The following is a 15,289-nucleotide window of genomic DNA, read 5'->3' as shown; positions in this document are numbered from 1 at the left end:
ACGGGGAGCAGCGGACCTACCTGCTGGCTGCCGTCGAGTCTTTGACTTTCTTCCCTTCTAAAGAGGCCAGGTGCTGCTCCAGGGCGTCCAGCAGGCTACTGGGGGCCTAAGCAACCGTTGACAGGCAATGTTACATACCAAAAAAAAAAAATAATAATAATAAATAAAAAAAAAAGGAGGAGAAGGGAAAAAATAATAATAATAAAAAAAAATTAAAAAAAAGGGGTGGGGGGGGGATACTGGGAACCATTGATAACAGATAAAACACAACACTGAAGCATGCAAAGGCATCGCCGAGAGTAGCACAGACAGAAGGCAGTCCCGGGAATCAGCACAGAAAGGGATAGAGAGAGAGAGAAAAAAAAAAAATGTGTATACTTACACAAACCGTGAACTGACAGGGGACAGAGGGGAGGAAATGCAGAAGATAAAAGGCGGTAACTGTCAAGATATCAGTGAGGAAAAAAGTCCTGAGGGGAAAATGAGGCCCATAGGAAATAGACACAGGCTGAGTATTGCTTGTACGAGTGCCGGTGACGGTTCATTTTTGAAAAGTAAACCAAAGAGTGATCTCTTATTCATTCAACCTCCCTTCACCCCCCAAAAATTAATTAATTAAATAAATAAATAAATAGATAATAATTAAAAAAAGTTCATTTGCACCTTAATTTACTGTATGACATGCAGGTTCAGGGGAGAGTGACAGTTTGAAGCTTCCTGCGTGCTACTCCAAGCTCTCCGCAGAGGCCTTGGTGGTGCCACCAAGTGTTAGATGTGATGCTGAGAGGGGGCGGCGGCGGTGTGTGACAAGGAGTTGGTGAGTGCCAGCCGACTACTTGAAGCCATAACAGCATTAAAGCCATAAGAGGAAGAATAAGATCGGGGGGGGGGGGACTCCCGAGCTACCAGCGAGAATAGAGCAGCTGCAGCGGGACGCCGAGAAAGCGCTGGCTTACCTGAGACAGATCAGGAATGTCGCCTCGATCGATTCCCACTTGCTGGAGAGAGACAGAGAGAGAGAGAGAGAGAGAGAGGAGAACATCACACGTGTGCCGGAGAGGCATTCTTAAAAACCCCAGATGCCCCGAGGAGCCGTCTTCACTTGCCTCTGCAACTTTGAGGAACTCTGAGATTCTTGTCATCCGCGTGAGGAATTTCTTGTAGATGTCAAGGCCCTCTTTGCACTGGGTTTTCTTCATGTCAAAGTACTTCTCTGTGGTGGAAGGAAGAATGGGGCAAAACGGTGAGGGGGCAAAAAAAAAAAAAAAACTGAACGCACTCGCAAAATTATTCATGTTATTTAGATGATATTTTTTAAATGTTTACACAATTAATTATGATAATGTCAACGGGCACAAAATGGTGATGTGATTTATTTTTGATGTATGCGTGTATAATTTCCATTTAAAACAATTAAAATAAAAATTAAAATAAAATAAAAAACACCTAGAAAAATATATCTGGTGTCCGCTATGGGATATTGCACTTGTTTGAAGCAACGGTAAAATAAAGGAAGAATAAAAAAAATATATATTATCTGAATTTTAATGATAACAAGACCTAGTCATAGCACCAAGGCCAGAGTTTGACCCTTGCATCATATCTGGGGCAACGTTTTACTGAACGAAGCAAAAAAGGCTGGTAAGAGCAGAGGTACACGTGTTCTTATGTGTGAGTTGGTTCTGAATGAAGATAAAAATGACAATAAAAGGATCGAACTGAATTGGTTTTTTTCGGCAGCACAGAACCTTTGGCTCAAGAAAAGCCGTTACTGCATGGCACAGACCGAACATTCAAAAAGGACGTTGATAAACAGAGTTTGGTCTGTTGGTCTACCGTTTTAAATCCTCTAGGTCTACGTGGCCATTTGTCTCGTTTCACACTGTGACTGAATTTAAAATTAAAGCCCGTCAATGTCCGCCGGCGAGCTGATATTAAGGGCAAAGCCGGAGACACGGAGCTTCGAGGATGAGGAAGGAAGAGCATGTGGCGCGTGCTCAAATAGCAGAAAACAAACTGGGGAAGATTTGGGTCGGTTTGTTTTTTAGGTTGGGTACAAACGGCAATTTGAAATAATTACACACCCTCTCCATATATCCAGGAGGTATGTATATGTGTGTATGTGAGGAGGCGGTGACCCGAACAATGAACCCATCTTTCACAGCAACGCTCATGGACTTGGGAGCTTCATTTGAACTGACGAACGGACAGAGCAACGGGAGCACAGAGGGGCGCGGTCACCCGGCAGCCTCTCACCCAGCAGGTTGATGATGCCCTCGTTGTAGGCGGCAAACAGTCGGATGGCATCTTTGAACAGAAGCATAAAGGCCGCGTTGATCACACCGTTGGTTAGTTCATTGGCGTTGACCTGGATGGGATAAACGGTATGGGTTGGCAGTGTGTTGTGGGTGGGTAGAATCTTCCACTGGCAGTTAGCCACTACATTTCAGAGGTGCAAATAAATAAATAAATACTTAATAATACCACTTCCACTTCATTTTCACATTGCACTATTTTCAGGGTGATGAGTTGGAGGCTATTCATGATTAGTGTGCGAGTCGCCCCTCATGGCTATAGTTGGGGAGGCACCGATCTTATCAAACGGGGGGGGGGGAAGGGAATAGACAGCACCGGCAGAGAGATTTCCGACGGCCAACCAACGCAACGTGAGCTCACGTTGAAATCAAGCAGCACGTCCATCTGATTCTGGACGATGGGGATGGTCTTCAGGAGCTTCTCCGTGTTCATGGTTCGCATCACTCCATCGGATCTTTGAGACGGCGACGAGAGACAAAATCAGTTCAGCATGTTCATGGCTCGCATGGAGCTCGTAAAAAGTTTAGCGCCATAGAAAACTGTCGTTATTTGGGGTAACTCCCAAAATAAATACAATCTGGTTGAGCTTCCTGTGTATTGCCAGTCTAACGACTATTATAAACCAATCAAGAGGGTCATTGTTGGTAGGGGAAAAATAAAAAAAAAATAAAAAGACTAGAGTGAACAATTTATCCATTGTTGCTAACTTGCTCCTATTCAGTACCATAAAGTAAAAAGTAAAAAAAAAAAAAAGCACTACTCCTTACCCCCGCTTTACTTTAGTGAAGTCGAAAGCGACTTGTCTGTAGGACACGGCCTTCTCGTTCAAGTAGCGGCTATACCTCCTGATGAACGTCGACATGTCATAGCCTGATTACAGAAAGAAAAAAAAAAAAAAAAAGCGGGTTGGGGTTGTTTAATATCACCGTGGAAATGCAAATCGACCGCAGACGAAAGCATTCCCTGAAGTACAAAACAAAAAATGTGTGTGGGGGGGGGGGGGGAATGAATAGCGAGCCATGTACCTTGGAGGCCACTTTTGTCCAAAAAATTGCTGAGGTTGAACAGTGTGTTCCTCGAAGCCAGATACTGTATGAATCTCTGCAAGATAAATGCCTCGTAAATATAGTTGATGTGCAACTGACAGTTTGATCTCAATTCAATCTGTAATGGAACATTTTTAGGCAGTTTTTTTGTTTTTTTTTGTTTGTTTGTTTGTTTTTTTTTAACCAATACGGTTCACCGGATGTGGGGTATGAAAGGAGAGCTTGGTGTTGTTGCCCCCACCTCATTGCCGTAGACCATCAGGTGGTGGGTGGCGGTCAGCGACTTGAAGACCACCACCCAGCTGGTGTTGGCGGTCCTCTCAAACAGGGTGTCGGCCAGCTGGGGGATGTTGACGTTCATCTCGTTGGTGCACTGAATCAGGTCTGGAAAGAAAATAAAGATAAATTAGAGAAATGTTGGGGGTGTGGGCGCAGGATTAGAGGGAAGATCAAAAAGCGCCGAGCACCACCTCCAGGGGACACAAATTACTTGCTCGTCTCTCTGCAGTCGCACGTGTGTTCTTTCAAAAACGCCTTTCTCACTCAGTTGTAAAGCTTATACAGCCAGCATCATATGGAAGGAGACACTCTGTGAGGGAGAGTGGAGGTCAAATACCGCTTTCCAAAAAAGGCCAGGAATAATTGACAGAGTTCCTGGCACAGAGCCTGCTCCTCACCGTCACCTCCTCTGAGCAGGTTCGACTCGGAGCAGTGTCACAGGTATCGACTGTGCAGAACACACACACTCGCTCACTCTCGTGAAAGCAAATACCTGATGTCTTTCGCCTTCAGACAATGAAACTGTGGCGCACTAAGGGAGCCTGTGCCGCCTGTCTGCAGCGGCGGCCCGACCACGCCCCCTTGGTTCGCCGCAGAAACTTAATAGTGCATATTTTGTGCATTTCTCATGCCCCTTTCCTGCAAATATTCACAATTGCAAAAAATATCCAACATCAGAATACATGGGACGGTTTGCCTTGTGACATCTTGCACTGCTCACAATTGAGACACGGTTTCGGGCCGCGGAGCAGATATTTGGGTCGAGTAGTCAGGGAGGACTGCTGTCACCTCAAAGTGGCTTGTGACAGCACTCTGTTGGACTTCCATATCAAGGATGCACGAGATGATGTAGATCATAATTATTAAAGAAAAAAAAAAAAAAAAAAAAAAAAGGGGTAGAATCCGGCCGCAGATTCTAATACTGAAAAAATGGATGAGGTTTACCGTTACGGCAGAATGTGGGAATGTTCTTATGGCTCGGATTTATTTTCCCTTCCCCGCTGTGACATTCCGAGAGATCATAGCACACCGAAAACGACCCTGTGGTTTGGACGTGAGAATGGATACAGGCCGGAGAAGGTGGGAGCGCTACACCAACCGCTGTGTGCCATCTGTCAGTGCCCGGGACATCACACGCCCACCTACCCATGCTGCTGTGCGGAATAGCACAACTCCCTGTCGAGTTACTACAGAATGTAATCAAGCAACTAATGATTTAAACACAGGTGATGCATCACTTTGCAAGCAACGCTGGCAGTGGCCAGGACGCCACTTGTTTCCTTTGCAGGCAAATCACGAGTTATCTAATATACATAACCATCATATGCCATCCTTGGCTGGCAACATAAATGAATATTTAAGTGAATTTTATATTATCGGCTTGGGTAGCGGGATGAACTCGCCAAATGATGCTATCCATTTATTTATTTATTTTTCTTATACCAGATTAAAATTTACTCCATTTCTTTGGTTGGAATGGCATGCATAACGGAATTCTACGCTGCAATGACCCCACAGACATTATTAATAAATTCATTTTGTGACTAATTTGATTGCGCTGACAAATTCTTAACTGTCACCAGGCATGGGTATTTGTACATGGTGAATTTTGTAATTTAAGCCTTTGTCATAACCATTTATGTGTGTTCTAAAGCAGAACCCTGGTGGGTGACGCCTGTTTACATGGGTGGTCTATGAAACCTCCTCAGTGTTTGTTTGAAAGAGACACAAAAGGCTTTTTTTCTTTTTTGCTTTTTGCGCACACAATGGGCCACCCATGTGACAACAAAAGCCTTTTCACACAAGACTGAAACGACAGTGGGGAGTATAAATTCAGTGACTACTTTCTCCTCTTAGCAATGCAGATAGTCCGCTTTGTGAGGACATGTCACACCAACGATAGCCAGGGCACACAGCACGTCACGTTCTGTGGCAGGGGCAAGAATTCTCAATGCTCGGTGCGGTGGTTATTTCACCCAACCACCGCCTCCAAAAGCATGGACAACATACGGTAGTATGGTGCTTTTTAAGCCGTCTGTACCTCGTGGTGCTCGGCCAGTGTTGGTCAGATAGTAACGTTTGAACAAACCAAGAACAAAACGGAGCGCTGGTCTCCTGCTACATTACTTCTTCAGTGTAGGCAATGAATACAGGCATCTTCTACAATGAACTGGGGAGTGAAGAGAGGCGGCATCTCAGGAGGAAAAAAAAAAAGTTTATGTATATCTCTTGAACTTGAGAGAGAGATTTTTTTTTTTTTTTTTTACTAGATCTACAAACCCAATAAATCATGATTTGATTAGGTAAAGACATGCTCCAAAATCTTAATTTCTCAATACTATTTAAAAATGACGAATAAGTATCCTGATCAAACTATAAAAGTTTATGGTAATTAAAAAAAGCCAAATGTGATGAGCTTGTAACTATCCAATGACTGTCAATCTTCTAACTTTTTCCTCAAACTCTTGTTGATGCTCATATGACAGAAGACAGTGCGACAGGAAGGTGTGTTTGGGTGGGGGGTGGGGGGGGTCATTTGGTTTCTTTCACATTTGAAGCGTGTGCTTTAATAGATCTTCCCCATCAGCAGAAATGCACTTTGGCACGACGTAGCTTTAAACAACATTCAAGTAGTGAAATGTAACAAAGAAATAATTTAATATGATAAAAGCTCCACGGTTTGTTCGACATTTCGTCAATGTACTTCCTCATCAAGTATTGAGCAATAACCTAACAAGGCGAGTGATTCCCACATAGCACATTGCTGATCTGCCAACGAATATATGCAGAACAATTAATCAAAAGCTTTACACAAAGCAATATTCCAAGTAATATGCAATTCATGAACAACTTCTTCCAGTTTATTTTTGGCCTGGCTAGAAGTCAGGAGAGGTGAATGTCCTGTATCTCTGAGGTGAGAATTTCAGTCGAAACGAGGACCAACACAACATACACTGACTACACTTGCTTTTCTAATGAATAAGACAAGTTGAACCCACGCCTGGCCTGCTGTGTGTATGAAGTAGAGGTCAATTTAATTATTTACACCGGGAACTAAACAAATAGCTCAAACCTCCCATCGTGCTCCTTTTTTTCCCACCGTCTTATCACCCCTCCAACATTTCCCCCCAATATCGCTGAACATTGCCAACATAGATAAACCTCAAAGTGCCAAAGTTTTATCTCCTCCCTGCGATTTGTCAAACAGGGCAAATGTATAAAACGCACAATCCTCCCACTGAAGCTTCCTTAAAGTTTGCTGTTAGAAAGCAGAAAAAAATAATAAAAAATCATCGACTCAGCAACAAAATGCCATTGCTCCTTTTCCTCAACGGAAACAGAAGTGATAGTAAGGAAGCCGGGTAAAAAAAGGACAACAAGTCACAGGAGAGAGGTCGAGGATACTGGATACTCATGTCGGCTTTTAATTGTCGAGCATGTTGGGCTGGTAGGCCCAACATGCTCGACAATTAACAGGCCAAAGTCCCAACATGCCAAAGTCCCTCCTGACACTGAGATTTCCCTTATTGGTAGTTGTTCAGCATTTTGACCTGTCCCCAAATTTGGACAATGTTGTATGTAATATTCCATTCGCCACAGGAATGAAAGGAGGGGAGGGGGAGTTCCAACCCTCCTAAATTGTTAAATCGTTTCCCTCGACGCTCAAAAAAACATTGTTAAAGCCATTCTGAGGAGTTTTGGTAAAGCAGTAATGTTTCCTGGAATATAAAAACTGCCCGTTGCATGAGCTCCACTGCAACCACCGACTTCAACTCCCTCGACGTTTCGAAGTTGAAACTTTACAGACACGGCAACAGGGATTTGCGATCGTTAGGAACTGCCGAAATCGTACACCTAGGGGTACTGCGAGTGGTACTCTCAAAATTGGGGAAAAAAAATAAAAATCGTGTGGTAATGGTAAATTTCCAATAGGGGATTCAGATGCATAACTTTCTTAGCCTGAAATCTTAAGCATAACTTGTGTGGCTTTTCACTCGGCCTGCAGTACAAGTAATTCCTGTATCTCTGCCTCATGCATCGAAACTTGTCTTGACAGCTGCGATTGGAGTGGGTTCATTCTTTCATAAGTATGAAACCCAACCATCACCTATTATGTCCTTGACGAAGCTCTAGATAAGGATTTTTGTCGATTGTCCCCGTCCCCCCCTGTTGTTTCACCTCATCATTACAATCCACATGACATTTGAGCTTCTCAATCGCAAAATTCATCAAGTGATATTCTGCATCCAGAAAACGGGACCCGCGACAGGGAGCGAAAGTAAAAGCGCGCAGCTGGTGAGAGCTAGACAAGGGCTCGGTTGTGACCTGCCGAGTTCTGTTTCTTGTGAAGTCTGCCACCGTGGAGGAGTTCCAACAAGGAAACTCATGACAGGGCGGAGGATTCAGGCAGCTCAGCGGGGAATGCCAGCACGAGCAGATGGGGGCAGTAGGTCGCTGTCGGAGAGCGGTGGCATTTCCTCCGAAGCCCTTGTAGAAGAGGGGGATGGGGGGGTTATTAATACGTACACAGACACGCACCAGAGTTTGTGACAAGGTGAGATTGGGTCACATAAGGGTGGGGGGGAAGCAGAGGTGGAAAAGGTGTTCATCGGGGCATTGTAGAATGAGGCACACACACACACACACACACACACACACACACACACACACACACACACACACACACACACACACACACACACACACACACACACACACACACACACACACACACACACACACACACACACACACACACACACACACACACACACACCCCAAACAGATAGAAAGACAGAACATGCCAAACTTTTTGCCGAACTAATGGCAGGATTTACGGGGAGGGGTAAACTGCATCTTTGATGATATGTGCATTGCAATTAAAATCAAAAAAAAGGTGTCTGAGACTTGGTATACAAGACAGTGACCGCAGAATCAGAGCGTTGTTAAACACACATCAAACATATCACCCTCTCGTAAATCTTACCTCAAGTGGTGAGACAGGGTGGCACACATGTTCTTAGTTTTAATAAACTGGAATATCGTGCATCATTGCACGACTAAGCCACCAATTAAAAATCCTTACAAATTAGTTTAAACAGCTTATACTGTACTCCCGGTGTAAAACAGCTCAACATAGGAAATAAAAACCTAACTACTTTCAAACGGTTCGGCTGATATAGCTGCAAGGCTTTTCATGTTTGCAGACGCCAAGTAAAGTAGGAGCACTGCAGTGGAGAATCTATATCAGGATTCAACATTTAAATAGCGATTTGTGGTAAAAATTGTTGATTTATGTCATAGTTGTAAGGACTTATTTTGGGGTGGTTGTTTTTTTTTTTGCATTCAGGAGCTTTGCCATGAAGGGTGAACTTCCTGGCTTGGAGTACGGCCAATCAAATCCACAATTAGACATGTCCATGCTTTTAAAACTGTACTTAAAACAATTTGAATAAAATGAAAAAAAGTCAGCGGCCAAGCTCTGTTGTTCATTAAACATGGCTCATTACGTACTTTCCTAATCAACAACATAATTGGCGGGATGTGGATCAAAACAATCCCGGTCAATCTCACTTTTGATCAGCTCAACTCCCTGCCGTTCCCGGAAGGCGGGTGGATTGTGTAATGACTTCCTGTTAGCAGTTTTTCCCCTTGGCAATCTGGGAGTTTGCTTCGGGAAAACTTCCTGATTCCGGAAATGTCTTTCCCCTTACAGTCCTGTAACCCTGGGCATGATGCAGGCCGTAGTCAGTGGCGTACCCAAGCAACTTCACACATACCACTGCAGCAGAGCCGATCCCTTAACGAACAGGCTTTGTCGATTTAAAAACCTAAAGAGCTCATTATTTTTAAAGCCTTGGCTTAAATGAGTTCTCTCTCATTTAGATTTCTCTTGCAAAGCAACTGCAAGCCGAAATGGGACAATCATTGTCATGGTATCAATATGTGGAGAAGACGGCGCAAAAATTGTAAGAAAATAAAAATTAATTTGAGTGTCCGAGTCAGAACCAGGACAAGGAAAGAGGGGGATGCATTTGATTCGGACCACGTGATTCTGGGCTGATTTTTTCTGCTCGCCGACAGGTTTAGGGATCGCCGAGCAAAGCCCCAGATCGGAGCGGAAATCATAGCGCGCTCCCGCGACGAGCGTGTGGCGAGAACTGCTCACGACGCGACCCGAGCGCTCGGCGAGATATCAAGCATGTTTAATATCTGGTCGTGTCGGGGGTCGAGTTGGGAGTGACGCGTCAGGAGTGACGCAACGAGCTACAGCCAATGAGAGCAGACACAGGGTGACAGAGAAGAAAGGAGAGGGGGAGACAGGAGTGCACGGAGCAGCAGCGAGAAACACACATACCTATTTTACTTTATAATATAGATATATATAATCAATAATAAATAATCCTGTCTCGCGCATCGTACTGTGTCATTTCGGGTGTCACTTCTGCCGTGTGTTTGTGACAAAACGTCGTTTGGAGACCCGACAGACTCGTCTGGGATTCCTGCCGGTGAAAGATCTTGTAACGTGTGACGCCCTGTCACCGATCAGTCATGTAGTGTGAAAAGCACAAGACTGCAAGATTCCCCATCACCAGACAAAGTCGTGCAGCGTGCCCATGACTTAAGAGGACCAAAATCCTTCAGGTGGTTAGTGACGCCTCCTGAAGGGTCGGAGGACATCAATAACTAAGCAATCGTCGCGAGTGTGAGAACAACCCATCCAGTCCCGCTAAAACTTGGAAAACACATGTTTGCCAAACTGGTGATCTGGTGAATTTAGCGTTGTTTTGGTCGAGGCAAAAGTGAATTTTGAGGCGATTCTGAGCCATGCTACTGACTGTCGCGGGTCATTCGGCGTCACAGAAAGCTCATTCAGTCATGCCGCTGGACAGTGTGTCAGCACTCTTTTTAAGGGACTGTCATACGATGCCTCTGCAGTCACATGCCTATAGTGTAGACCATTCCGTTCTGCTTTGGGTGGGTAGGTGGGTGGGGGGTTGGGGGGGATTTCAGGGTGAACCTCAGTGCAGGGCCTTTGGGAGGATACAAAAGTACCGGCCCATGTTAGAGTGCTTTCCAGCTTTAAATGCCTTTAAAAGGTTGCCGCTGAATCCCCAAATGGATGGATGCAAACCCAAGTGCTCAGTCTTCACTAAACTGAGATTATTAATGACTATTCAATATTCCCCAACCCAGCTTGGTATAATATTTTATTCAATTTGCCACAGTAATAGCCCCGCGCATTTAAAACACCATTCAAATCACACTGCAAAATCCCTCGCACTTCCACGCGCTCCTACCTCACAATTTGATATAATTGAATATCTGCTGAGATATTGAATTCTCGACGAAGGTCCTGTAATAGCAAGCAGTAGAACAACCGCAACCTGGAGTTAAAGCCCGGGTGCTGACAATGTCAGGGCAGAGCCAGCTCTGAATACTTGCAGTGCAGGACCATACGATTCCAGCGGTGTTTAATGTGGCAACGGAGACCAGACGAAAAGTCAGACCACAAATGCTTGCGTTAAAAAAAATAAAATAAAAATATTGAAAACCAGAACAGGTGAATGAGAACATTTATAGAGGACAAGGGTTTCGTTCCATATAGATCTGCATGGCGCTCCAGAGTGCGGGTGAGACTTTCGGGGGAAAGAGCCGGGGCCTCTCTCCATAACCTCATAGGCTGTACTGGCAGGACTCTGACAAAGAGTGAGCAAATGGGCTGGCTAAATCAACAAGGAAAGGAGAAGTGACATTATTTCAGTTGCTTTCTATGGTTGACAGAACACAGTCCTCACTGCCATGCATTCAATTCTGTACGGGACTTTGTTTGCCTTTTATTTTGGTTACAAGTGCAATTAAACCTGAGTCCGGGGCCTATTCCATTCTAATGGAATGTGAAACCTGAAAATACAGCTTTGAGTGAACAGTGTTTTTGAGGGAGGGGTTTGGTTGGCGCACAAAATAAACAGCTCTGTGAAAAGGAATGAGTGACTTACTTTGCTGAAAATGGCAATTCAGCATAGTTACATTTCATGTCCAAAACCAGCAGGACGGTCTCTTTAATATGGGGGGAGGAGGGGGGGAACCTTTGCGCTGTACAACAACATTGCAAGTTACAAGGGCAATTATGGGAATCCATTTTTTTGTTTAAAAAAAAAAAAAAACAAACAACTTATATTTCAGTACAGCAACAACAACTCTCCTCTGGAGTGATATGTCGTGTAAAACATGATGGGGGGAGAAAAATAAAAACGAAGCACCTTGCAGTTAGATATGCATTGCTCAGACATAAACCAAAGCCGCTCTTTAAGTTATTTCCCACCTACTTCCGACCAAATACAGCAGGCGCATATCTTTAGAGCTCACAGCCTAGAGACCCTCTGTTTGACTTTCACTCACTCTCCAGTCAGTCGTAGATTTCCTCTTAAAGTGAGGTGACCGGTTGATCTAGCGTGGCGGTGTTAAAAGAATGTCCAGACTGGGTTGGGGGCAAAAGCAAGAGGAGCCGGCGCGGAGAGCCATATCTCACCTGCAAATCAGACAGGAAGGAGACAGGAGGTGTTGGGGGCGGTGGGGGTGGGGTCTAAGCGGCTAGACAAACCGTGGATATTTCTGGCGGGGCAGGAAACTCCAACACAAGTGTACCCCTGACGTTTTGAAGGTATTTTTGGAGTGTTTTGAGTCTCAAACACTCCAGAAATACTTCAGACTCCGAGTGAGGCCGCTGCCTTTTACCAGAACTCTAGATAAGCTCATGGCAAAGTCCTGGGTTGTCCGATGGCCAGATAATGTATTCACAGCTGGGGAGGAGGGCACACTCACACTTCCTCATTCACTTCCACATTTTTTTTTCCCCTTTTCAAATGATGTTCAAACAAACATATGGCATTTTGTATTTGAGCCAATACTAAAAATAGTGGCTGAGTGGAAGCTCACATAATGCTCAAATCAAGAGGTTATCTGAAAATATGCAGAACCATTTGCATGAGAGCCATTTTAGAGACTAGAGTTTGACAGTGAAGCACTGCAATAAGATCCGATGCATTTCTCACTTTATGAAGCTCGACAAGAACGATCATGATAATTCAAGTATGTATATATGTTTATAACTTGAAATAAAATTTAAAAAAAAAAAATCAAAGCTTCAAGTCACTGATTTCTAAATTCCTATCTATAGAGTAAAAACTCCAATCTGTTTTACTAAAGGGCCCAAAAAAGAACCTGGAGTTTTTTTTTATTTGAATGTTATGAGAAGAAAGTTTTTATTTTAAATCCCATTTATAAAGTTATCCAATTGTGGCAAAAAACGATGCTTGCACCATGTATGAAACCCAAAAATGTTTCACAGAATATGTAGACCACCATCACAGAAGAAAACACCAGAAAGTGACAGCTGAGGTCAAATAATAATAACAACAACAACAACAAAACCTTCTGATGGTTTACGCGATGGCATTTGTGTCGGAGTGGAAAATCGCAGGACACTAAACCATGATATATGCCATGGGCGAAAGGAGAAGTTGGAACCTAAAAGAGGACACTATCAGCCTTGAGCAATTTTTCTAAATCAGCAAATTAATATTGTATCATGGATCAACACTTCAATTCCAATACCCAGTCTTTCCCAACATTTTTTAACCAAAGCGTGGGTATAGAACCATCTGTACCACAGTGCAGAGTTTTCACTCGCCATGACAAATAACAGTTTAACAGATGTAAGGGTATTGATTCCGGATTCTCAGAAGAGCTCCAAAGCAGCCTTCAGTGCTTCAAAAAAACAGCGACTGTTTGACAGAGCAGTGACACCCCACCGTCCTGGCAAGTGACCCTGGGAAACACAACTTAAGTTTCAAAGCAGTCCAAAGAGTCCATCGGTTGCTGTAGTTTGGAAGTTTCTGTAGATTTTGATTTCTGTGCCAAAGCGGAAATTCCTAAAAAATGATCCATTTGACTATAAAGAGGTCAAGCCCATTTTAGCACATGTGGAAGTCTGGGAACAGACAGTGCCTCAAACGGAGCCAAATGTCAGGAAGTGCAAAGGCTATGTCAACTATTCAGTAGCCAAATGCCTCTGATTACGCCACCGAGAGAAGGGTGCTTCAAGTTAAGGGAGTGCGTTCCTTTAATAACAGCCACCGCCAAACTAGCAGAAATATATTCGGCCTATTCCACTCAATGTACTCTATGGTCCTATGCACTACATATCGAATCCATCGTCCATAAGATGATGTGGCAACACCAGATTTGTAACTTTTGGAAACCAAATGCACATAAAGATCGCCGTACAGTACAACAATTCAGCAACTATTACAAAGACAAACCTTTTCTATGTGAAAGTGGATTTGGCTAAATAAAAAAACACTGACAGTCTACCTCAATATTTATATTCCAATGCTCAATGCCAATAAATGGCTCTTCTACAACAGGTAGACGTGTATTATTAAGAGTTGTTTTTTTGCGCCATTCTATTATATAACATGAACATAAAAAAAAAAAAACGACAATCCAATCGTTAATACAATTGCATTTATTTGTAAGGCAATTAATTGTCGGCTAAAATTGTGGTTAAAAAGCCCACTCCCCGCCCACCACCTCAAAGCCAGACCCAATGAGCAACAGGGTTGGACTCCACACTTTGTGCAACTATTGCAATGTCACCAGTACAGTGAGGCGTTTGACGCGGTTAATAATTTTTGGGAAAAAGTTAAAGTTTTACAGCGGATTCCACTTGTTTTTCAGGGCGTTGCCCCAGTGTGACAGACCACTTCTGTAACAATGATAATAATCATTACAATCGCTATAATTGTCATTTTTAACCTGTTCGATCAGCAGGCAGTGCATACAAGAGAGACTGCTTTATGCCGTTGCATCCAAGACGGCGTCAATCTGCGAGAGTTCTAATCTACAACATGCAAAGCGAAGTTCTTTTTTTTTTTTACAACAACTACTTTGGAAAACCTGTGGACTGTCAAAACCACTTTTTTTTTTCTTCTTCATATTGATTGGCAGCCAGCACCAAACTCCGGTCTTCAGAAGTCAACCGCACCGTGTTCTGATCAACTAATCATCATTGCTTCTCAAAAGAGAATCACCGTAGTAATTATTATTATTATTATTATTGTCATCATCATCGTTATCAATCACAATGTGTTCACTGGTCCAAGTACAAGTACAAGTTATTTGTCTTGGCAATAATTGGAGCGATGTAGTGCCCAAAGAAGGCCCAAAAAAGATATAAAAAGAATTCTCGCCCAGAGCATTTCGATAACAACAACAACAAGACAAATAGGTAGAATACTGAATCTCATGAAGAGCCACGAAATCGGGGATTTTCAACTGCTGACTCCCGTGCTGTGGGTGTAGGCCTCGGCGGCCACCGGATCAGAATGGAGATCTACAGAGAACCTTCCATTTGTTTGGTGTTTTAAACAAAAGTCTCGGGGGGCAGCGCCGACCGGGGGGGGGGGGGTGTACTCACAGTCCAAGTGTTTCTTCTTGGGCCCCATGACTTCGTGCGTGGTCGCTTTGCACACCGTTTTGGTGATCGCCGAGCCGGTCACGCTGTGCTGCGCGGCGGTGATCCGGTCCGTGATGCTCTGTCCAGACATGCCGGCGGCTCCACGCAAATCAGCAGACGGTGCTTT

General features: G+C 43.9%; 1 protein-coding gene across 6 annotated transcripts in view; it reads right to left on the bottom strand.

Annotated features, from left to right (window-relative positions):
• picalma (phosphatidylinositol binding clathrin assembly protein a) overlaps nucleotides 1–15,289 on the bottom strand; it is a 30,375-nt gene extending 15,086 nt beyond the window's left edge. For all 6 annotated transcript variants that reach the window (XM_080013097.1, XM_080013098.1, XM_080013099.1 and 3 more), the window contains exons 1-9: nucleotides 15,124–15,289; nucleotides 3,604–3,746; nucleotides 3,342–3,417; nucleotides 3,084–3,186; nucleotides 2,677–2,770; nucleotides 2,257–2,368; nucleotides 1,103–1,213; nucleotides 957–994; nucleotides 21–106 (exon numbers count right to left, since the gene is read on the bottom strand). In XM_080013097.1, coding sequence (XP_079869223.1) covers nucleotides 21–106; nucleotides 957–994; nucleotides 1,103–1,213; nucleotides 2,257–2,368; nucleotides 2,677–2,770; nucleotides 3,084–3,186; nucleotides 3,342–3,417; nucleotides 3,604–3,746; nucleotides 15,124–15,253 — 893 coding nt within the window. In that variant the 5' untranslated portion in view covers nucleotides 15,254–15,289. The remainder of the gene's footprint in view (nucleotides 1–20; nucleotides 107–956; nucleotides 995–1,102; nucleotides 1,214–2,256; nucleotides 2,369–2,676; nucleotides 2,771–3,083; nucleotides 3,187–3,341; nucleotides 3,418–3,603; nucleotides 3,747–15,123) is intronic.

The sequence above is a fragment of the Zeus faber genome (genome assembly GCF_960531495.2).
Source record: "Zeus faber genome assembly, chromosome: 14".
NCBI classification, from domain to species: domain Eukaryota; kingdom Metazoa; phylum Chordata; class Actinopteri; order Zeiformes; family Zeidae; genus Zeus; species Zeus faber.
The sequence above is the reverse complement of the archived record's forward strand: the minus strand, read 5'-3'. Positions and strand labels throughout refer to the sequence as shown.